General features: G+C 36.9%; 3 protein-coding genes across 3 annotated transcripts in view; 1 reads left to right on the forward strand and 2 right to left on the reverse strand.

Annotated features, from left to right (window-relative positions):
- The window catches only part of LOC149064510 (cytoplasmic dynein 2 light intermediate chain 1), a 119385-nt gene that overhangs the window by 45991 nt on the left and 49006 nt on the right, over positions 1–24388 (reverse strand). The window contains exon 5 of the mRNA XM_089255342.1: positions 6514–6566. Within this exon, the coding sequence (XP_089111468.1) occupies positions 6514–6566 (53 nt within the window). The remainder of the gene's footprint in view (positions 1–6513; positions 6567–24388) is intronic.
- Positions 17594–18440, reverse strand: LOC149064511 (uncharacterized). Its single transcript, XM_089255297.1, has one exon. It carries the CDS (start codon positions 18383–18385, stop codon positions 17594–17596), a length of 792 nt encoding a protein of 263 aa, XP_089111423.1. The 5' UTR covers positions 18386–18440.
- On the forward strand, positions 19339–21207 carry LOC149064512 (uncharacterized; the record flags this gene model as incomplete). Its single annotated transcript, XM_089255298.1, has 1 exon — positions 19339–21207. A coding segment is annotated over exon 1 (1869 nt), but the record flags the coding sequence as incomplete, so codon positions are not given.

Below are 24388 nucleotides of genomic sequence, written 5' to 3' on the forward strand. Positions count from 1 at the left end.
CGACTGTTGTTTCACTAGACGCTTGTATATGTCTCGGTAGCCAGGGGGTGAACTATCTCTGCAGTCCTTAGTAACTACTAGTCCTAATGAACTACCGGTCGGAGGACTGCAGCTAAGGACCGCTTCAACTACTAGTAGTTAAGAGGTACTATGAACTACCAGTCCTTAAGGTCACGTGACGTGAAACAGTAGTTAGAGGGAGAGAAATTTTTTGGTTTCGAGAGTAACAGATCGCTAACCAATCGGGATGCCGTTTGAAGCCTACAACTACTACTAATTATTTAACAATCGTTTTTCCGCAGTGGGTGGTGGCAGCGATTTCATGTTTACAACTGATTGTAAACAAACTTTTTTTTTCCGAGGGACTCGCCACACATTTTTGTCACCCGTGCTTTGCAATTTTTTTTACTCTAACATCGCCAGCTAGTTTAATTATTTTGTAAACGTATGAGACGTTGCATTTTTCATCTTGCGACTTTTTTTAGAATAAGATTCGGTATTTTTCTTGTCCGAGCTCATGGATCCCACTTTTGGATACTTGAAAAAGCGAGTATCTGGGACCCCAGCGGCATATAAGCGGGTCGCATACTGATGAAATCAAAATTTGAAAAAAAGAAAATTCTTACAACAAAATGCAAAACTTTAAATTAAGGTTACCGGCACTAGTTGAGCCTACGGTCGTAGTGTGCCTTTCCGGGCAGACTTTCCTTTTTTTTTGGGGGGGGGGGCTCTTCTTGAAAGGGTTATTATGCAAAATAATTATAGATTTTTGGGCCCCCAATTCGCCTCGGGGGCCCTACTTGAGGCCCCAGCTGAATACTATTTTTAATATTGAGTGCCACTTTTTTTTAAGACCAATTTGTTAAAAATGATTTTTTATTATCCATTTTTATTCCTTTTTAAATTCATTGAAACAATGAATTGCAAATTATTTTCGGAGCAACTAAAATATTAAATTATTGATAATTTATAATTAAAAGAATTAACTGCCTTGCTGCATATTGTAGTTCTATATTTTAAACTATAGGTTTCTCCTCAGTATTAAAAAATATCAGAACACGATTTTCTATGAATGAGCACTTACCTGTTAATGGAAGTGAATACTTCAATATTTAAAATATATATACGTCTATATTAAAGATCTTTCATCAATTTATCTGTTTCATATTTAGCTTCCAACAAATAATTTCACCTGATAACTTTCATTTTGACAATATATTTCATTTGAGTTGATTAGAAGATGAATGATTGATTGAAATTGATTAATAGAAACATGAATAACAACTTGCACACATGATTTGTCATACAAAAACATTTTATTTCAAACATATGTTCATAGAGAGTTATCATAATCACAATTTATTGGTTGTACTTTTCTTAGAAATCGCATCTTCCAAGAATATAATTTTTTAAGATTCATAAATTTTCATCTGCATCTTCAAATGTTGATTTACCTGAAATTAAAAAGAGGAAGAAAAAAAAACACTTTTATTATACTTATCAATATTTAAATGTACTGTATATTTTATTTCAAATTATAACGCAGTCTTTAGTTGTATAAGTAGAGATAATTCGTGCACAATAGCACTTAGTCGACATTGAGTCGTCTCGCCACCATTTTATCACAGTAGGATCCAAAATGTATAAACTGTGTTTTGCAAGGGAGGCCTGGCGTTCCACATAGATGCACATGTTCATGTCTAGATGTATTTACCTAGGGCTTGGTGCAACTAAATCTTAAGAGCTCCGAAATCTTAAGAGCCAACATTGCAGAAAAAAAAAATTCATACTGACACCTAAAATTTTCTATGCAGATCATAAAATATTTGGAGTTTATGTCTGAATCTTCCAACATGTCAAGATCATCACTAAGTGCTGAAAAAGTTGAATATAATTTTTTTTTACTTCGGTTTATTTCTTCTAAAAATATGCTTGGCTTCCAAAAAATTTGGCCCGCGCCTTTTTCAATTTTTCGAGCCATGTTTCTACCCTAAAATTTTGGTCAGACAGATGAAGTGCAAAAACCTATTGGCACGCAGCTTACTATATATTTTCACTCTACTCTTTCAGCTTTGCTCTAAAACACATCCTTAGCAACCTCTTGTGGATCGGGGAACGCCTATTTAAATTAACATAGAAATTTTGCAGTGTTGTATGGTCTCACTAGTTAAAAAGTATGATATTATTTGTCGTCAAGTATATTGTTTTAACATTTTCATTCACAAAATTTGCTCATCAGTAAATATAACACGTTTTTCAAAGAATTAATATTGCTTTTCAGTTAGTAAAGCTTCTAAAAGTTTTTTTTTAATGTCCTCCCTCTCATTTATATAGCCAAGACAAGTTTTTCAACAGTACATGTTTTTACTTGCACTGGTCAAATTTTGAGTGGTATAGGTAGCCATTAAGAAATCGTCTATCTTAATTTCCTCAATTCAATTATGTCAAAAACAGTTGTTCTTTCAATAGTATATGAAAAAATTATTATAAAGATAATTACTCATAGCAAGATATTTCTCGAGAGAAACCAATAAGGTATGGACTAAAAACAATGCCACCTTTCCCCCTTGCTTATTTTGTTTTTGCACATATAAAATGTGTCGCTGAAATTACAATAATTTCAGAGGGAAGTATGTTTCTGTTGAGTTTTATATTGAGAAATATTCAAGTGATTGTACAGTTTACAATTTTTATGAATTTTCTCAACTTAAAATTGAATGTGTATAAAATAGGTTATTTTAATCATGGTGCAACATAAATAAGACACTGAAATATAACATTTCTTAATAAACATGTGAATTTATGTAATACAGCCTCTCCGAAACGCTATTATGATTATGATCTGATACAACGTCAAAATTCTGTGGGTGGGATGGTGGTGTTAAATCGGGTTCGACTGTATTTGTTCCACTAGGGTTGTTGATACAAATGAAATCAGTGAAAATGATGATTGTTAAAATTTATGTCATTAAATCATGCATGGAAATATTTCATTTTACATGAAAATAATAATGGAAACTGTTGCTTAAAGTCAAATACAAAGAATTAAAATTACCTTTGTTTGCTCTGGGAGAATTGTTTCGTAACCTTAAAAACCTTCGCATTACTTCGTAGCTACCTACAGCCAAGTTCCTGGGAAACAAAATTTTTCAGAGTTAGAAAAGTCTCACAAATGTATATACACTAATATATATATATAATCTCTCAGCTGTTTACTAACAACATTGTTAAAAAATAAATGCTTGTTAAAAGTTTCACTTCCATAACATCTCAAAATGTTATATTTTAAAGTTCTTAAATATTCGACATGGAAATTTGTTTTCTGTGTTTACCCATACACACGAAATCAAAAACAATTTTTGGCAAAAAATTCAATTTGAACACACACAGCAAGGCCATAACCCAAATACTGAAGTAGTAATACGTTTCAAACACTAATCTGCTTCCTCTAGTTATAATGTATATACCTCAATAAAAACTGTGCCTGAAATTCCAACTTTGTTTTTTAGTTCCATTGTACGAATTTCATTTTTCATATCAACAAAACAATATAATGATTCCTTATTAAATATTCCTCATCTCAGAGCGAGTTACAGAGTGCAATTTTTCAGGAAGTGGCACATGATTTTTTTTCTCAAAATTTAACTTCCACTAAGTATTACAATATTGTTCATTTGAACAGTTCAAAATATCAAATCTATATTTTAATCCTTTAGTGCACGAGTTTTACAAAAATTAATATTTAACATTACTGCCAATTTTTACCATGCTTTATTTCAATTTCACCATTACTCATCACAAAAAAATTATTAAATTTTTTGTCATTTAGGTGCTATAATTTATTATCAATGAATTGTAGCTTATTAGTTACTTTGTGCATTGAAAGGAGGTTGATCTAAAACACAAATTTTCAATTTCCTTATTTATAGGCGATTATTATTAATTAAAATTATTCAATTTCCTTATTTATAGGCGATTATTCATAGCATAGTCATCCAAGCACAATTTTTATTGTGCCAACAATATTCAAATTATTTATTTACACACATGCTCAATTTATTTAGACATAATTTTTCATTGAAAAAAATTAATACGGCAAAAAACATAGAATGTAAAATTTCAATCTGATATTATCGTATATGTAGATTTATGTTTCATTTGCCATGTAAATATTTTCAATACAATCCAAAGTATACATGGGCTATTTGATATTTTTCAGCATTACCAAGTGGGATCCACTGCCCTATTGATTGCGTGACATTATGTCCATTTATATTTTTAAATAACGCATTTACCGAGCAAAAAAATATTAAGAAAATTTTTAAACACTCTTCTTATATAGTTCGATAGCAATAAAATAATTCTTACCTCAGTAATGAACATGCTAGCACTTCGTCGTGGCTTCGATCGCCGATGTCAACATCTGGTTTTGCAGGATATAATGATGAATCACTTCAACTTTGATGACATCGAAGACATAATCTAAGTTTTATCTGTCATTATTATCGTAAAAAATTGTTTAATTCGAAAAAAAAACAGCATATTTCATCACTAAATATCACAGCGAGAACTCGCGGCCAGAGACGAAATTTCCTCTTTTCCAAGATGGCCGCCGTGAACTACTTTTCTTGCTGCTTTAGGACTGGTGCTAGGCAGTCCTTAGCAGCGGTCCTAAGTAACTACTAAAAAAAAGTCCTTAGCTTAGAGATAGTATCGAAAAGTCGAACTACTGGCCAGCTAAGGACTTTTCGGCGCTCAACTACTTTTTTTTCCGCTAAGGACCGCAGAGATAGTTCACCCCCTGATATACAAGATTGAAGCTCCTTTTGGAATTTTGAAGTTCTTTCAGAATTGGTATCGATTGCAAGAAAATTACCTTCTAATTTACTGCAAAGGTGGAGTCCTGCATAGATTTTATCTGCTGTCATATAATCGGGTTCTTCTTGCCCATCAGTAACATCTGTTACGTAATTTATAATGTCATCATCCCTTACGGTTTCATCCTGAATCATTTCGACAAGACCATTTTCACTGAAAGTATTAAAACCTCCGCCGATGCCATGTGCTAGCGTAACGATGTGATGAAATATCAAAAATCTAAAAAACTAAATGGCCGATCAAGCCTACTAATTTTTTTTATTGATAACTTCGTCAGTTATGTTCTAATTTGATTGAAATTTTCATAAACCGCACAAAAAAAAAAAATCGCACTAAAAAAAAAAATCACACAAAAAAAATCTCCTCACAAAAACAGGTTTGAGTGTATCTATATATATAAAATTGATTTTCTGTCTGTGTGTGTGTATGTTCTCTATACAAATCTACAATTTTAGATCAATCGTCGCTAAATTTTGTATATATACCAAATGGGACCCGACTTGAACGATAGGCTACTTTAAAATTTCGCCAGAGCAGGGCAAATGCCCCAAATGGGCAAAAAACTGTCGGGCAACAATGGTTTTTCGGCCTCAACAACCACTTTCCGAACGTTTACTTTGGTTACCGTGGTTCCCTAGCAATGCGTTTCAGACGTGTATATGCCTTTACAATGGTTTGTCACTTCTCTAATCCTGTTATAATAAGTATAATAGTTTATGTCTTTATAATGGTTTGTGCCACATTTTCAATACTCCCATAACGAGGCTTTTTGAATAGACATCATAATCATCATCGGCATCGCTTTGGGGGTCAGGAAAAGGGTGATCCTCATAGAAATCAGTGTTAAAATTGCCGATTTTACTGTAGAAATGCAGAAACTTGGTGGGGTTTTCTGTCACATCAATAATTTTAAAAATTGTATAGAATTCTCGATTTTTGAAATATTGAGTTCGCTTAGAGATATACGAAGCCCAGGAGATCAAATATGAAGTAATTGGCTGGACCTACTTTTTAGTTGGATATTTGTGCAATAACACACATTGATTTCAACTTTTTATTTATATCTTCTCAAGCATGAAAATTAATGTCTCCGTATTGTCTTTTGATATTCAAACTGCATAAGTTCATGTGGGGTAAGACGTATTAAAATTAATTATGGGCCCGTAAAAAGTACATCGAAAAAATTCCACAGCTTTAATTAAGCATTTTTGGAAGCTGAAACTGGTAGATGGATAACTTGAAGTTCGGGGGAGGGGAATCAAAACGCCTATATAGCGCCCCTTTAAAAAGGGGAAAAAATATATATATTCATTTCTACGTTTCTTTAAATCTAGATTTGTTTATTTCATGAGTCACGCAGGAATTCGCCATATTGGTTAACTTAGACACGGTTTGCATGTCCCACAAAGAAAGAGGGAGATATCACGTGATCCAAACAGCCTCATTGAAGGAAGCCCGGGCAACGCGGGTATTATAGCTAGTGTGTGTGTATATATAAGATTAATTTCATAGTAAATATTTTTTAAAATTTTTATCGGAACACACACAAAAAAGAAAAGCCTTATCACAAAATCAAGACAATAACAATTATATAAAAAAAAGAAATCCTGCAATGCAAAAGAGAAAATTACCAACCGAATTCTTGCTTCCAATTATTAAGAGAGTGGAATCTTGCTTTTTCTTATTTTCTATAAAGAATAAAAATGTAAATACATTACTAATTTCTATGACTTTGCATTTTTATGTTTATTTTGTATAGTTCACTATTTTTATGTGATAGAACATATTTCAATAAGTTTAAAGGATTATTTTGCATATTTTTACATTTTCAATGAGAAGAAATTTTTTTCTTCTGCCATCCCATTTTCCACTGAAAGACTTATACAAGGTCTAGATAAAAAACCGGGGATCTTAGTGATCACAGAACACCTTAATGTTGGACCTGGTGACAAGACCAATTCATTCTCCTCCTTTATTCAAGCTAGAGACAGAATTTTATGAAGTAGACCTGTTCCACATTAGTCTTATCCCCCAAAGCAGAATGTGCCAAAATCTGTGACGTATGTTGCAGAACAATTACCACTACTGCAGAACAATTTGGAAGAATTTTCAGAAAAAGTGCAAAAAAACACTGTTACATGTATGGGGATTTTACCACAGAACATTTCTAGTCAGCCGAGGGCTCGTCGCGGAACAGTGCTAAACATTCTGCTTTGGGGGTCTTATCCTCAAGGTTTCCTGGTGATCCCTCATGTTCTCCTTCCACTGTCCTTTCCCCCTCAAGAATAAAGCAGAAGTAAATTGATTTACCATTTTTGTTGATGAAATAGATTTATCCCTTGTTATGTGTTCAAGAAGTGCTGCCACCTGTCTTCGAATTTGGAAGCACTAATTCTGCAGGTTTTTTGCCTGGATGTATCACAACATCAATACAGGAAAGCAAAATGAAATACAGTCAAACTTCATTAAGAAGTCAAAAAAATACAGCAATATATTTTGTACCAAACTAATTTTGTGTTCACCAAAAAATCAGTAAATTGATCATGTACAGCATGTAAAATATTTTAATACTTATCAAGCAAAAATTATACTGTACAAGTTTGCCTTGAGTAGATTCAACTATGCATATATTTTAACATTAATTGTATTTTTTAATATATAGTTCCATTTTAATACTAAGTTCATAGATAAATCTGTACTTTTGTTTTTTCTTCCCTCCATGAGATGTTTTTAGGCAATAAACTTTCAGTTTGTTACAGAAACAAAAATTAAAAAAAAAAAAAGGCTGTGTTACTGATTCTATGAGAGACCTATGCATTTGGCAGTTGGTATACTGAAGAAATTGCTGGAAGATGGCCCTAGGTCAGAAAGCAACCACTTTATTACTGGAAAGATGCAAGAAGGCTATCCTGATGGATCCTGGTCTCCTGACCATAATGACGTAGATAGATCAAAGCTTTTAGGAAGTTTACCTAATGATGAAAGAAACACTAGGAAATCTTTGAGTTTAACAAAGAAAACATACAGGATTGGAACATGGAATGTTAGAAGTATGAATAATGTACACATGAGTATTCACACCCATAAAAAGAATCAATAAAGGAAAACGCCAGCTAGGTACAGGTTAGATAATGTACCAGAGGAATATAGAATTTCAACAAGAAAACAAGAAACAGTTTTAATGAGCTTGATTTAGTAGATAGAGAACCAGAAGAACTCTGGTCTGATATTAAAAATAAACTAAAAGAAGAAGAGAAATATTCCATTCACTAAAAAGAAAAGAACATCCTGGCTGCCAGAAGCAGCTCTTAAAATTGCCGAAAAAAGAAGAATAGCTAAGGCTGCTGGAAAAGCAAATGAAACCAGGAGTTTAATGCACAATTTCAAAGACAGGCAATAAAAGATAAACTTTTTTCTTAACTCAAAATGCAGACAAATTGAAGAAGACAGTAGACTAAGGAGAACAAGAGACCTCTACAGGATTAATGAAATCATTAGCAAATTTAATCCCCATTTCAGTATCATAAAAGACAAGAATGGAAACATCTTGAACTCGGAAAAAGACATTACAAACAGATGAGATAATACACAGAAAATCTTTATAAGAAATCAGATGGAAAGATAATAAATAGCAATATAGAAATAAATCATGAACCACCAGTTACAAAGGACGAAGTCAGATGGGCAACAAATCAACTAAAGAATTATATCAAAAAATCTGGGAGAAAATAGAGTAGCCCAAAGACTGGAAAAGATCTATATTCACACCCATACACAACAAAGGTGATCTTAGAGAATGCTCCAATCAATCTCCCTAATACCACAACCAGCAAGATTCTACTAAAAAATTTTCATCAAAGACTGGAAACCATTATGGGAAGAAAATTGACAGTAGAGCAAGCATGTTTCAGAAAAAATAGGGGAACTAGAGACCAAATTGTCAATATAAGATGGATAATGGAGGCAGCAAAAGAACATCAAAAGAAATTATACTTTTGTTTTGTTGATTATACAAAGACCATTGACTGTGTTGATCATGATAAGCTTTGGGATATTCTTGGAACAATGGGAGTGCCTAATAACCTCGTCTGCCTGATTAGAAATCTATATATTAACCAAGAGGCAAGTGTAAGAACAAACTATGGCTTAACTGAATGGTTTAGAATTGAAAAAGGAGTTTGGCAAGAATGCATTCTTTCCACCAGCTTATTTACTCTCTATGAAGAGTATATAATGAGAGCATCATATTTAAAGGAATTGGAAGCAGGAGCAGATGTTAAAATTGGAGGCAGAGTGATCAACAACCTTAGATATGCTGATGACAAAGTACTGATGGTAGGACCTGAAGAACATTAGATCAAGAATAAAAATAGACAGTTAGAAGCTTGGACTCTATCTAAATATAAAAAAAACAAAGATCATGACTATAGCAGGTATTCAGTTTTCAACTAGATGGTGAAAGTTTTGAGATTGTGGACAGATTTGATTTCCTAGGAAAGAATTGTAAGAATTGTAAAAAAAAAGGAACATACACAGAAGAATTAAAAATATGAGTAGTTCTGGGTAAAACAGCCATGAGTAAGCCTAATATAATAATGAAAGACAAAAGATATCTCAATGAAAACAAAAATTAGGATTATAAATGCATTGATCTTTCCTGTCTTAATGTATGGATGTGAGAGTTGGACACTATGGGCAGCAGATTTAAAAAAAATTGATTCCTTTGAACTTTGGTGCTGGAGGAGGATGATTAAAATTCCATGGACAGCTAAAAGGACTAATAAATTAGTTATCGAAGAAGTCAAAATTATTATTCTCTAGAAGCAAGTCACAAAACAGAAACTATCTTACTTTGGTCATATAATGCAGTGTTTCTCAACAGCCGGGCCACAGCGTTGATCGTGCCGGGCCGCGAGAGATTCACCTTTGGATCATTTTAATTGTTTATTTGCTATATAGTTTTCCTGAACACAATAATGGAATTACTTCAGAAACTTTTTTTTTCATAAGCAATATGTATAATTCAAATCTCTGTCCACAAAATTCCTTACATCCGAATGTAAACAAGTGCACGATTTCCACTGCGACAAGCAGGAATAGCCATGAGGGGGCCCTTTGTTCAACTTCAATGGGAATATCTTTCTCAAGGCGATCCTCGTTCGCAAGACTATGCGAATGGGGTGCAGAATAGTCTGGTTGTAGCAATAGTTGGGAACCTTTGGGGAATTTGCCAAACCTGCCTCTATCTCTTATTTTTGAAACATGTTTATATAGTTGTAATTGTATAATCTTTAATAGAATTTATTATGTTATCTTACCTTTTTATAACCGTGCACGGTTGATTCAATTAGTCTTTGATATTTTCATTGTTCATAGTCCGGTAAAATGTGCGATCTTGATCACATCGCCATTTTAATTTACTGTTGTTGCCATTCTTATTTTTGCAAAAGTTCCTATAAAAAATCTATTGTCATTTATTTATGTAAATTAGACGTTGTATTTTCCTATTGGCTGTGCTCTGATGTGTATTTTTCTGAGATGGTCGGTCCCAGGAGTTGGATCGTTCCGTATTTCCTTTTATAGGTATAAATTCCGGAGCCACTTCGCATTGTCTCGCATTCGTTCTCGCCTTTCAACTCAAAATACATAACTTTAGGTGAAGGTGGTCGCCTTTGGGTGAGTCATCTAAAGAATGAAATAGTTCGTCTCTCTGGTGCTATTACATCGCCAGCTGGTTCCGGACCCATCATGCCACATCTCTAGTCAATCGTTGTCGTCCGGGTTCCTGTCATCGTTCATCCGTCCGTCTTATGGTTCCTCATCGCTTCCGATCGTCATCTCGGCTGTTCAGTTGGCAGCTCTTCCCGCTACGTGAGCTTTCGCCTCGGGTAGTGACCTTCCGACAAGGTCGATGAATGGTTCCGCATCGATCATTGCTTCCGATCGTCATCTCGGCCGTTGTGTTTACAGCTCTTCCCGCCACGTGAGCCTTCGCTTCAGATCGTGACCTTCCTCCAAGGTCGATGACGTCACGGCACGTGTGATCCGATAAAGATCGCCTAACTCCTGCAGTCGGACTAGATTGATGAGACAACGGACTTTCATTGGTGTACGGTATGAAAATTGAGAAATAATTCTGTTATTCCTAACCTATTTAATTGTTAAAGAATTAATAAATTTACTTTTGTTAAAAACTAGAAATTTCTTTGAAATCATTTGTCTCTCTCCTTTGTGTATCGATTGCACCGATTTCGCCAGACCAGAATCCTGGATAGTTATGCTGGGATGTTGAATGGTCTTCCCTCAAAGAACTTTTTCCTTCTTTTTTTTGTAGTGCGACTTTCAAGTAGCCGTCATAATTGCCGGACAATTAGGCACCTTTTAGGAAAATTAAAGTGCTCTTGTTACACTGTAAAGGAATTAGCAAAGTTAAATAATAGTATCGTTCGAGGAATAATGGTATGAAAGGATGGACTTTGAAATTATGTATTTCAAAGCCATACCAGCCAGGTGCTATCCAGGTGTTAGGAGTTAGAGTCCCAAAGAATATGGATCATGAAAGAAACCTATAAATTTGGCGCGTAGCACGTAAGGAATACAGAATCGAAGAAGTAGTATAAAAAGTAGCGATAAACAGATCTATAAATATGGGGACTGAAATGAATCGCATAAAGGGTGCAGGACATTATGAAAGAAATCGGTATAAGTTGTATAAGAAGAATATGGTAATAAAATTCAGCGGCCGCGCTCATATTTCAATGATATTTGCAGCTGGTCAGAATTTTGTATACATGTAAAAGCGTGTGAAAGTCCAGGGTTAGAGCAGATGGTATTAGGTGAAAGGAGATTTGCGAATTCCGGGAATAGTTCCCACAGGAACGTCAACCGAACCAAAGGGATAGCAGTAGCCAATGAAACGCATGTCCACAGGAAAATGTTATCCAATAATGTAAAGTGAAGAGAAGTTCGGTAAAAAGAATTTAGGAAAGAAAATCGGAATTAGCGAATGAGATGAAGTTTATGGAATATAGGTAGGAGTAGGCGGATAGCCAAAGAAAAATATATATATGAAGTTTGAGAGAGTCAGAAGGAGAGAGATATACAGAGACTGAGTGAGATAGAGAGAGGTTGTGGAAGTCCACAAGATAAGCGTGCGATGGGCACCAACGAAAGAGTGAAGTTGATCTTCACCGGATTTGGGGTAAGTCACACTTCCGACTTTACGAACCATTTATCACTCTCCATGTAAATTGAAAATATGTAATGCACTATCATAGCTTCTATTTATAAATCGTATATTTAATGCCCTTATTTATCGTAGCTTAATAATTAAAGAATAATTAATTGTTTTATCTTTGTTACCTTGGACTTGTCATTTACACGGGCCTGTGGTTATTGACTTAGTTTCACAGCGCAGTAGTACAATGGAGCATAAAATTAGTAAGTTTATGAATTAATTCGATCACGGCATTTGGGATGTTTACATTAGCGGGATGAATAGAATCAATGTTGCAGTAGGGTCACACTCGTTTACAATAAAAACAATGCTACGCGTTAACACTCTCTCATGTTTGCCGAAAAAACTCCTGTAGCTATATGGGGGGTGTGTGTTTTTTTTTGCTATACATATGGTCCGTCGTTACTATAATGGGAATATTCTTAAGTAAAATACTACTTTACGTTTCTAAACACCGATAAACACCTATGCCCTGGAGACTGAAAATGCATATGCTAGTCACCATATGCTCGTCAGTGACCAAGCGGCATCCTTCTCAATGTGGAGGTGTTGAAGAATGATGAGAAACTTTTGGACAATCAACACATTCTTAACCCATAATCAGCCACCTCGTTTTGCATTTTGCCAGTTGTGGAGTTTAATTTGTATAAGATAGGGCCTATAAAGATGCCGCTGTTGTTGACCATTCGTGAAAAATACTCTTACAAATCTAATTACAAATTTGAATGGGAAAATCTTCCCCTTTGTCATCTGTATGCCAAATGTCAGCCACTAATCAGCGAGGTACACAAAAAATACTGTATTCCGGGCATAAAGCTTAATCAGACAGAGTCTGGTTCTCAGAATTGTGTGGTACTGTTTTCTTTGGGAGAAAAGAAATTGGTGCTACGTGCAAGCTGTTATTTCGATTTTTTATTTTATAATTTTTTTTTGGAGTATTCATTTTGTTTGTGAATAAGTGTGGAAATTAAAACTTCATCCTGAGTAAAAGACAAGGGACTTTGTTCAGTTTTGGAGTTCCTGTATCGAAAGTGAAACTAAAAACAAACCCGATTTTCCAGAGTCAAGCTCGCAGGACGACCATCAGGACGTGCATAACGAGGAAAAAATAACTAGTGTCACTCAGAAAAAAAGTCAGCGTTCATCCGTAAATACAGTGACGATTGTTTGAAATTTGGTTGCATTCTTTGCCCTGACACTGACCAATTGCCAAGACCTCAATGTGTTATTTGTGCTACTGTTTTGGCAAACGAAGCCATGAAACCATCGCGTCTCACCCGATATCTCAGCACGAAACATCCTGGGGGTCTATTACGCTCACGTCGTTATACAACGAGGTCGTTAGTGACGTCACGCCCTTAACGCAAATTCTCAACGAGCCTCATAACGCAAATCTCAGCGACCATTGTCAAAAACTTGATTTTTCTCAGCAACCCGCGGTATGTCGTTATCTATTTTACGAAAAACTCCCTGGTCCGAGAGTTGCGTTAGCTCCGAAAGGGATGGACCAATCGGATAATTTTTTCCGCTGCTGATAATCATCATCACTATCAACGAGTGCTGCAGAGCAGGCCTTAAACTTAGGGAAGCAACACCCTCTCGTGATTTCGTGCGGGTGACTTCGGAACCTATTCGGAATTCCGAGCTTCGTGCGACGATATAACGCGCATGCGCCGCATTTCGTGACGTCACGACACAACGTTGTTTATTTCGTTATAACCCTTATAACCTCTGCTTGGGCTCGCTTTTCGCTTTCCTAAATTTTTTCATCCATTTCTTTTCTTTCTTTGGTTCTTATTTTTACATTTTTTTATATTTTTTAGGTTAGTATTTATATTTTTAGATATTTTTTAGGTTAGTATTTATTTACTGTAATTATATTTTCTATATTGTGTTTTCCTGTATTTATTTTTCTGCTTTTACTGTAATTATATTTTCCATATCATTTTTATTAAGTGTATTTTCCTGTAATTATTTTTCTGCTTTTACTGTAATTATATTTTCTATATCATTTTTATTATATTGTAAGTCATATTGACGACTCCAAGAGAATCAGAAGTACGATTACATTAAAGCATATTTAATAATTACAACATGAGGATCGTTTCGCGACCCCGAGATAACAACGTGTCTCGTCTGGCGTTTGTAGACAACTGATTAAAAAAAACATGTCATCGTGGAGTTGTACACTTCGTACAAGAAGGAAAAATTTGTACTGAGTATGGAAGTACACTATGGTATGGCGACGCCATCTGGCGAGTGAAATATGAACTGAGGGCGCCGGCACACCACAGGTACTCCCCCCCAATGTATACTGGAGGTACAGAGAAATTAGGTTGATTACAATGTTTAGACACAATCACGATATTTAAAATTAAATCTAACAGTTCGTCCTGAACGAGTCGTGACACCAGATTTTTTTTCATCGCAGTCCTTTTTGTTCTTCACAGTCATGTTCGGAAGATTTGATGCCGTTAGAGTTAATGGTTGGTTTTGGTCGGAGTTGGTTTCTGCAATGTCCAAGAAACACGGTTTAACTCTGTCCAGACTGACAGTTGATCTCTTGCCATTTACATCCAGGGTGATTAGTTTGTCAGTCCGAGACACAACTGGATACGGGCCATCATAAGGTGGAGTTAGTGGAGGTTTGACGCAGTCAACTCTGAGGAAGACATGAGTGCAGGTTGACAGTGCTGGATGTTTGAAACATGTAGTAGAACCTGTAGAGTGAGTTGAAGTTGGTACTGGCTGCAACTTGGCCATAGTGTGGCGCAGTTGTTCAACAAAGCTGCTGGGATCTTCAGCTTGGCACGGTGTCGACGAGCACAACAGTTGACCTGGTAGCCTAAGGGTGGTGCCATACACTAGTTCAGCACAAGTACTGCGAAGATCGGTTTTGTAGGCAGAGCGGAGACCTAGTAACACGATTGGTAGTGTTTCAGTCCAACGCTTGTTGGAGTGGCACATTAAAGACTGTTTTAGTGAACGGTGAAACCGTTCCACTAAGCCGTTGGATGCTGGATGGTATGGAGTTGTTCTAATGCGCCGGGCACCAAGGAGAGCTGTAAGTGCCCTGAAGAGGTTGGACTCGAACTGTCTGCCCTGGTCTGTGGTAATATTAGACGGGATGCCGAATCTTGAGACCCATCCTGAGACAAATGTTCGAGCAACTGTGTCAGCAGATATATCTTGAATAGGGTATGCTTCTGGCCATCTGGTATATCTGTCGACACACGTTAAGAGATATCTGTAACCGTCTGATGGTGGAAGTGGACCTACTAGGTCTATGTGCACATGATCGAATCTTGCTGAGGGCAGGTTAAACATCTGCGGTGAACTGCGAGTGTGTTTGTTCACTTTACATTTTTGGCATTGGGCACATGACCTTGTCCATTCTGCAACATCTTTCAGCATAGAAGGCCAGATGAAACGCTCCTGGATTAGTCGTTTTGAAGCACGGATACCAGGATGAGACAGGTTGTGAAGGAATGTGAAGACTTGACGGCGCAGTTTATGTGGCACATACGGGCGAACACTTCCGGTGCTAGTGTCGCAGATAACATGAGTAGAAGGTGACAGTTCGAGTGATTTCCAGTGTAGCTGAGAGTCTGTCTTCTTCATCAGGTTTCGCAGCTCTTCATCTTCTGCCTGAGCTGTAGCAAGTTCTGTGTGGTTCGGGCATTGGAGATTAATTTCATTGATGCGGGACAGTGTGTCAGCGACTACATTGCTAGAGCCAGAAATGTGTCGGATGTCAGTACTGAACTGGCCAATGTAGTCCAGATGCCGAAGTTGGCGAGGAGAGCAGGAATTGGAATTCTTCTGAAAGGCGTATACCAGGGGACGGTGGTCTGTGAAGATTATGAAGTTGGTGCCTTCCAGGTAGTGGCGAAAATGTTGAACCGCTGAATATATACCCAGGAGCTCTCTGTCATAGGTAGAGTAGTTACATTCTGCAGGCTTCAGTTTGCGAGAAAAGAAGGCCAAGGGCTGTAAACCAGAATTTGTGTGTGACTGAAGAACAGCACCTATAGCAACGTTAGATGCGTCGACTGTAACTGATAGCTTATGATCGGGAGAGTGATATGTTAGTGCAGCAGCATTGGCCAAATCTGATTTAGACTTCTCGAATGCTGCGACAGCAGAGTCTGTCCAAGGAATAGGTCGTTTGTCGTTCTTCTTGGAATCTTTGAGGAATTCATGTAGTGGTGCTTGAGTGTGTGCAGCTTGTGAGAGGAAACGTCTGTAGAAGTTGAGCATTGCCAGGAAACGTCGGAGTTCGTTGATTGTCTTTGGTTTTGGGAACTCTCTAATAACCTGAACCTTCTCTGGAAGGGGTTTCACTCCGGTCGAAGTAATAAGGCATCCTAGGAACTTCACTTCACTTCTTCCGAGTACACATTTTGATGGGTTGAGTTGAAGACCATGGTGTTTCAATCGAGAGAAGACTTGGTGTAGATGTTGAACGTGTTCTTCTTCACTGGTTGATGCTATCAGGAGATCGTCAAAGTATGGGACGCAGAAGTCGAGTCCAAAAAGGATTTGGTGCATGAATCGTTGGAAGCTTTGGCCAGCATTGCGGAGGCCAAACGGCATGCAAGTGTATTCAAACAGCCCAAAAGGAGTAGTGACTGCTGTTTTTGGGACGTCTTCTGGATTCACTGGGATTTGATGATACGCGCGGGTGAGATCCAGAGTAGAGAAGATCGTCTTGCCATGAAATGCTTGCGTGCAGTCTTGCAGATGTGGCACTGGGTAACGGTCAGGCACAGTAATAGAATTCAAGCGACGGTAGTCTCCACATGGACGCCATTCGCCGTTAGCTTTGCGAACCATATGCAGAGGACTTGCCCAAGGCGATTTTGATGGTCGAATTATTCCAGCTGACATCAGAAATTCAAATTCTTTTCGAGCTATCTTCAACAACTCAGGTGACAGGCGCCTAGGTTTGCAAAAGACAGGTTGTCCTTTAGTTTCAATGTGGTGATATATTGTCGAAAGTTCTGCTTTGTTGGATAGTTGAGATGGATTGGTTATATCCGGATACTTCGCGAGAACTTCATGGAACCGAGAATCACCCAAAAGAAGACTGATGGTGGTTGACGACAATTGAGAGCTAGGTGGTTTGCCAGAGGAAGAAAGGTTAGTGTTACCATCAATGAGACGAGAGTTCTTGGCATCAACTAATAGGTTGAAGTGTTGCAGGAAGTCGATCCCGACGATAGGTTGTTGTACGTCTGCCACGATGAATGTCCATGTAAAGGGACGGCGTAGTTTCAGGTCGAGGGTAAGTCTTTTAGTGCCAAAAGTTGGAATTTTCGTGCCGTTCGCGGCAAATAGAAGCAAGTCCGCTGGCGTTTTGGCTTGAGGTACGAAGTTCTTCGGGAGCACAGAAATATCAGCACCCGTGTCTATAAGAAATTTTGTTTTTGAAGTCTGGTCGGCCAAAACAATTCTGTCGATATAGCGATCGCTGTTTCAGTTTTCCGGCTGGGCGCGGTACTCACATGGAAGGTTACATTTCCTGGCTCTTGAACCGAAGTTCGTATGGTAAAAACACATACCGTTCTCCGGCTCTTTGTACTGTCGATTTCTTGAGCTGCTCCTTCGGCGGAAGTGGGGGCTACGGTCGTAGCTGCGAGATGCATGGACGACAGCCGTTAGCTCGCTCACTTGCTTGGTTAGTTGTGCCACTTGCCTCGCCAGTTCCGATTGTTGTGGTGGCACCTGTATAGCAGTGACCTGCGCCGGAAGGGCCAGGTCACAAATTTTGTCGGCGATGGCTGCCAGCTGGTTGAGGTCGCCTCCCAACGCGGCGAGGACGCTTTGGGTAGTGCTCGGCAGTCTGGCGAGCCACAGTGATTTGAGTAGAGGTTCTCCCACACTACCTCCTGATAACGCACGCATACGTGTGAGAAGTTGTGATGGGCGTTCGTCACCGAGTTCCAGTCCTTGTAGCAGGGTGCGGATACGCGAGGTTTCGCTTTGCGAGTGCAAGTCGATAAGTCGTTTTTTCAGAGCCTCGTACTTGTTCTCTGTTGGCGGGTTAAGGATGAGATCGCTGGCCGATGCGAGAACGTCCGACTCCACAACCGAAACAACGTGATGGAATTTAGTAGTGTCCGTGGTAATGTTTGCGAGTGCGAATTGCGCCTCCACTTGGCTGAACCACAGAGTTGGATTCGCTTTCCAAAACGGAGGGGGTTTTACTGCTACGCGGGCGATTTGCGCCGCTGGTGCGGGAGAATTTTGGTCGTCAGTCTGAGGCATGGTCGAGAGGGAATATATATTATATGACGAAAATAATGCTGAATAAATACGGACGGCTTCGTTTCAAACGTTCAACTAGAGTGTTATGACATGAAGAGGAAAATTAAAGCTTACGGTTTACGGATGCACCCGGATTGATATGAAGACAACGCTGTGGCACCGTAACGGTCTGTCGGTATGATGTCGAAAACTTGTCGCGTGTAGGAACACGGAAAAGGTCACCAGTTGTAAGTCATATTGACGACTCCAAGAGAATCAGAAGTACGATTACATTAAAGCATATTTAATAATTACAACATGAGGATCGTTTCGCGACCCCGAGATAACAACGTGTCTCGTCTGGCGTTTGTAGACAACTGATTAAAAAAAACATGTCATCGTGGAGTTGTACACTTCGTACAAGAAGGAAAAATTTGTACTGAGTATGGAAGTACACTATGGTATGGCGACGCCATCTGGCGAGTGAAATATGAACTGAGGGCGCCGGCACACCACAATATTAAGTGTATTTTCCTGTAATTATATTTTGATATTGAGTGTATTTTCCTGCAATTATTTTTTTTGTATCAATATTTTATAATCAATAGTTGTAATTTTCTTATTCTCAAATATTCTAAGCTTTTTCTTGTTAAACTCTACTTATGTCTTCGTCACTCAAAAGGCCCTTTTCAGCCCCAGAGTCCTCTGTGAAGAAAACTTGTTCTGTCTGCCAAAAGAATTTTTCAACTGGTGTTAATTTGAGTAAACACATTAAATTGTCCCACCCATCAGCTGTTGGAGAAATTGAGAATGAAAACTTCACTCACTCTTGTGATTTTTGCACATCGCAATTCAATGCACTCAAAAATCTGCGGTATCATTTGAAAATGAAACATTCTATAACATTACAAAGCTGTAAGAGTAAGAAGACACATAAGTGTCCAAAATGTGTACAGCAGTTTCATAAGGAAGACATGGATGCACATCTACATGATGCACATGACATTAGACTTGACACCCAACAACTCCAGTTTGAAACTTTTCAGGACTTTGATAACTGGAAGACAAGTACAGAAAAGACTTCGAAATCAAGATATACAAAACTCTCATCAAAAAAACTGAATGATAACGAATATCACTATTATAGATGCTGTCGCTCTGGCGAATACTCGCCACAGGGTAAAGGAGTACGCGAGTTAAAGGGAAAAGGCAGTTGTAAAATTGAAGCCTACTGTCCTGCTTCCATGAAAGTGAATGTGTTTAAAGGCAAGTGTGAAGTCACTTGCTGTTTAACCCATGTTGGACACGACGCTGATCTTGGACATCTTCGTCTATCCAAGGAAGAGAAATCTATTATCGCTGGCAAAATAGCATCTAAGATACCATTTGAGGCTATTCTAGATGGCATACGTGATGATGTGGGTCCTGATTTTGGAAGAATCCAGATATTAACAAAACAAGACTTGCGTAATATTGAAAACTTGACCTGCTCAACTTCTAATCATACGAATGACTTGATTAGTGTGGAGACTTTGGTACAGTCGGATGAAATGAAAAAAGCTGTTTTATTTTACAAGGCACGAGATACCACACATACTATATTGGACGCAGAGGATTTCATGCTGATTATAATGAATGAGGGACAGCTGGAGATTTTTAAAAAATTTTCATCAGATTGTGTAACCATAGACAGCACTCATGGGTTAAATGAATATGGTTACCAATTGACAACTCTCATGGTCCTAGATGATTTTCGCCAAGGCTTTCCATGTGCTTTCATGGTATCAAACAGAACAGACCAAACAGCATTAAAAAATTTTTTTTCCCATATTAAAATGAAAGCTGGTACAGTAAAACCACAGGTTTTCATGACGGATATGGCTGACAATTTCTACAATGCTTGGATTGAAGAAATGGACACTCCTACTAGACGCCTCTTTTGCTGCTGGCATGTTGATAGAGCATGGAGAAAAAATTTATGTAAAATAAAAAATTTAGAAAAGCAGGCAGAAGCATACAAAGTTTTGAGAACTCTTCTTTATGAAACAGATGAAAAGAGTTTCATCCTTATGCTTCAGAAAGCAATTGAATGTTTTATGAATGATGTAGAAACAGACTCATTTGGAACATATTTTTCCAAATATTATGGGAACAATCCCCAATCATGGGCATTTTGTTACAGAATAAACGCAGGACTCAACACAAACATGCATGTGGAGAGCATGCACCGCACTATCAAGCATATTTACCTGAAGGGTAAGCACGTGAAAAGACTTGATAAAACAATAGTGGCGTTAATGAAATTTATAAGAGATAAATTATTTGATAGGCTGATTGCTTACCACAAAGGAAAACTATCAAGTAAGGTGAAGTTTCTAAGAAAGAGGCATAAATTAAGTGAGTCCCTTTCTTCGGAACTTCTGAAAACTGATAATGGGTACATAATCAATTCGACTGATGGGTCGGGGGTTTATTTAATCCAAGAAAATGCAGTCAATTGCAACTGCAAGATTCTGTGCCGCCAATGTAATATATGCATCCATCGATACAGCTGCACATGCATCGATTATTGCATCAAGTGGAATATGTGCAAGCATATTCATTTGGCTTGCGCAAAATATCCGATTCCTGCAAGCACAGAAGTGTCAGAATTGACTATTGTGGAAGACTGTGAAGAAGAAGGTATTATGAGAAGCTTAGTTAGTGATAATACTAGCAGCTCATCAGAAAAAGAACAATCTTTTGAGAGTATGAAGAGCAAGATAAGAGAACATTTAGAAAATCAGTTGAGGGATCTAAAAAATCATAGTGAAGCGCAGTTATTTTTTAAGCAATTGAAAAAGATACAACCCATGATTCACGCAACAAGATCCCAAAGTAGGCCAACAGAATCATCCATTGGCAACTCAGGTAAAATACCAGCAAATAAGAACATTTCATTACAAAGAAGGTTCATATCGGTAAAGAAAGCATCCAGAAAACAAAGGTTCGCAAAGCCAACACCAGAAGAATCTCAGAAAATCGCTCTTTCTCTTGTTCTGGATCACGAGAACAGCAAACCATTTGGACAACAAGGTAATTTTTGACTTAATTTCTTTCAAAATTAGTATCGCCCTAACCCATGTTTGCATATTATTTTGAGAGAGAGAATTTTTTTTTATGCTAAATTTGATTTTGCTAAGACAAATTCCAGGCCACAAAGAAAACTAGAAAATCTGTATTGACACCTAAAGTTTTCAGTTTTATACATATATAATTGCTAAATTAAAGTCTGGGAATAATACAAGTGTTTCTTATTTCATTACAGCAGGGGACACAAGACCCGTGAAAGTCAAGAAATGTAGAAAAATTGAGCATATAGGATGACTCGGACCTATTCTGCCAAATGAAAGGTGATAGACAAGCCCAAGTGGATCATGGAACACCCCACCCTGGCCTATCTCAAACCGTTTTCGAGTTATGGTGGATAATCAATTATGGAAAAAATCTGTGTCGTCTAAAAAAACCTACATTTGTGAAGTATCTAAGATACCTACATGCAAACTAAGTACATATTTGAAAAGAACAGAAACAATCCTGTAAGATGACATAATTTCCATTGAAAAATCTAATGTATTGACAAGCACTGAAAGATTGGCAAAGTTCAAATTTCAGTTGTCGCCAAAATGTTTCATCACCAATTAAGCAAATATCCTTCTAGCTACAATCAGTCAACTTTACAAAAAAATTGTGCATTGTGCCAGCTTTCAAAACAGTCTACAATAAACCATATCTGCAATCTAGTTTAAGAGAAATTCAGTTTTTAGTTTGCAATACATCACTGAAATCTGCATTCGTCAAATTAATTTTAGTAGGTTTTGGCGACGATTTGATTTTTCACTTCACTCAAACTCTCAGTGCCTGAAGCTTGCCAATAAATATAGGTATCCAGTAGGCAGAGGTAGTGTCACTTTATAGGATTTTTTTCTGCAAAATCAAATTTTCACAAAAATCTGTAACTGCCAGTTCTAAATTTTCATTGGATATCTACTCAATACAAACGCTTCTTCCAGTAATGTATTGCGAACAAAAGACTGAATTTCTCCTGAAATAGAACACTGATATGGTTTATTGTAGGTTCTTTCAAAAACTGGTGCAATGAACAAGTTTTTGTTGAATTTGTCTGATTATGGCCAGAAGGGTATTTACGTAATTGGAAACAGAAAATTTTAACGACAATTCAATTTTGAACAATTCAATCTTTCAGGGCTTGTAGCTTGCCAATACATCCAGATATTTCAATGAAAATGATGTGATCTTGCATGATTTTCCCCATTCTTTCCAAATATGTGCTTAGCTTTTGTGTAGGTCTTTTAGAAACTTCACAAATGCAAGTTATTTTAGACTTATCACATATTTTTTTCCATAACTGATTATCCACCATAACTCAAAAACGATTTGAGATAGGACAGGGTTGAGGAAGAGGGTTTCATGATATACTTGGACTGTCTTATAACCCCCATTCATTTGGCCAAATACTCGAATTCATCCTGCATGAAAATTCACCCAATTTCTCAAAAATTGCTAATTCACCCAATTTCTTCAAATTTGTAAGGGTCATATTTAAAGTTAGTGTAGTTTCATGTACATGCATCAAATTTGCAAAATATTTTTGTTTTTGCTTGCAATCAAAAGTTAAAAAATTATTATACACACCACTATATACTGCGAACGTGGTTTCATCTACCCAAATTTAATTTCTGTGTAAAAAAACATTGCTTAATGTCCTAAAATGTTTTTTAATGCAATTAACTAGTCTTTTTAAGATATGTAAGTATTTTTAAAAATTCAGAATTTGAATTTTATGAAATTTTACAAAATTTGAATAAAAACTTATATGAATGCCAACCATTCTAGTTCATTTTATACGCCTAGGCAAGGTACAATTACTAGACAAATTTTATGGAAATGGGAAACATGGTTCATGAGATATCATGCTGCAATGACAAAAGGTGTTTTGAGAAAAACGTGTTTAAAGATTGTAAAGTATGAATTTTGATGAAATTTATTGTGTCCTCAAATCCAATACCATTCAGATTCATTAGAATAGCTTTAACGTTCAATAATATAATCAGTTTTTAACATTGTCATCATGTTTTCATGCTTTAATTTGCCATTTTAATGCTTTGAGATGCCTGCGTTTCAAATGTTCCACACACAACAAGTTGAAAAAAGCAACAGATTGGGAAACTAATGAGGCAAAAATTCACTTAAATTGATGTAAAAGAATTACCAAAACTTGTAACAGATTTATCAAACATTTCAGATCATCAGGAAGAAGTCATCGTTCCAGCTCTGGACCCTGAGGTCGCTCTGAAAGTTGGAACCGTTACAAGTCAGTCAGTAGGCCCGCCAGCAGAAGCCACAGTGGAAGTTGAAAACATTCCAGAGGTAAGATAAGACAAGGGTATGGTATTCTTATGGCAATTGTTTGACCACTTATTTTTTTAACCTTGAATTTATCAATCACGTACAAGTGATCAGCACAAATTATTTGATTATTTTAAATTAACAAAAATTTGTCTTGATAAAAAAAAAATTTAAAAATTACCTATATCTCAAACCGTATCTCATCAAGTTGGCTATAGTCACTTAAGCTATCAAAATGCTTGAATTATAAAAAGTATGGTGGAATAAGTTGAAATAAAATTCCAAGGCCCTCTCAGGGTTGCAGCCTTCTCGTTTTAGGGGCTGAAGGGATCTATCTAGGTTTCACTCTCATCTTTTTTTCACATAAAAAAGACATGTGAAACTCTGCTGTATATGTATGAGCTGGAACCTTGGGGCTGAGGCTGTTTGAATCCTTCCCCTTATAAATTTGACTAAGGGATTAAATAATAATTTTACTTAATTCAAATGAATTCACAATAAGCGTATTGATGCAACTTGAATGATTCAACTGTCAAGGATTTTTTGCTCAGGCACAGGGATAGAGTACTTCTGATGCTTCAGCAAAGACTAGTTTAAAATTGTCTGATATTTAGG

The sequence above is a fragment of the Pholcus phalangioides genome, unplaced genomic scaffold, assembly GCF_987345545.1.
Source record: "Pholcus phalangioides strain wild (caught in Gottingen) unplaced genomic scaffold, Ppha-v1.0 ptg000042l_1, whole genome shotgun sequence".
Lineage (NCBI taxonomy): Eukaryota > Metazoa > Arthropoda > Arachnida > Araneae > Pholcidae > Pholcus > Pholcus phalangioides.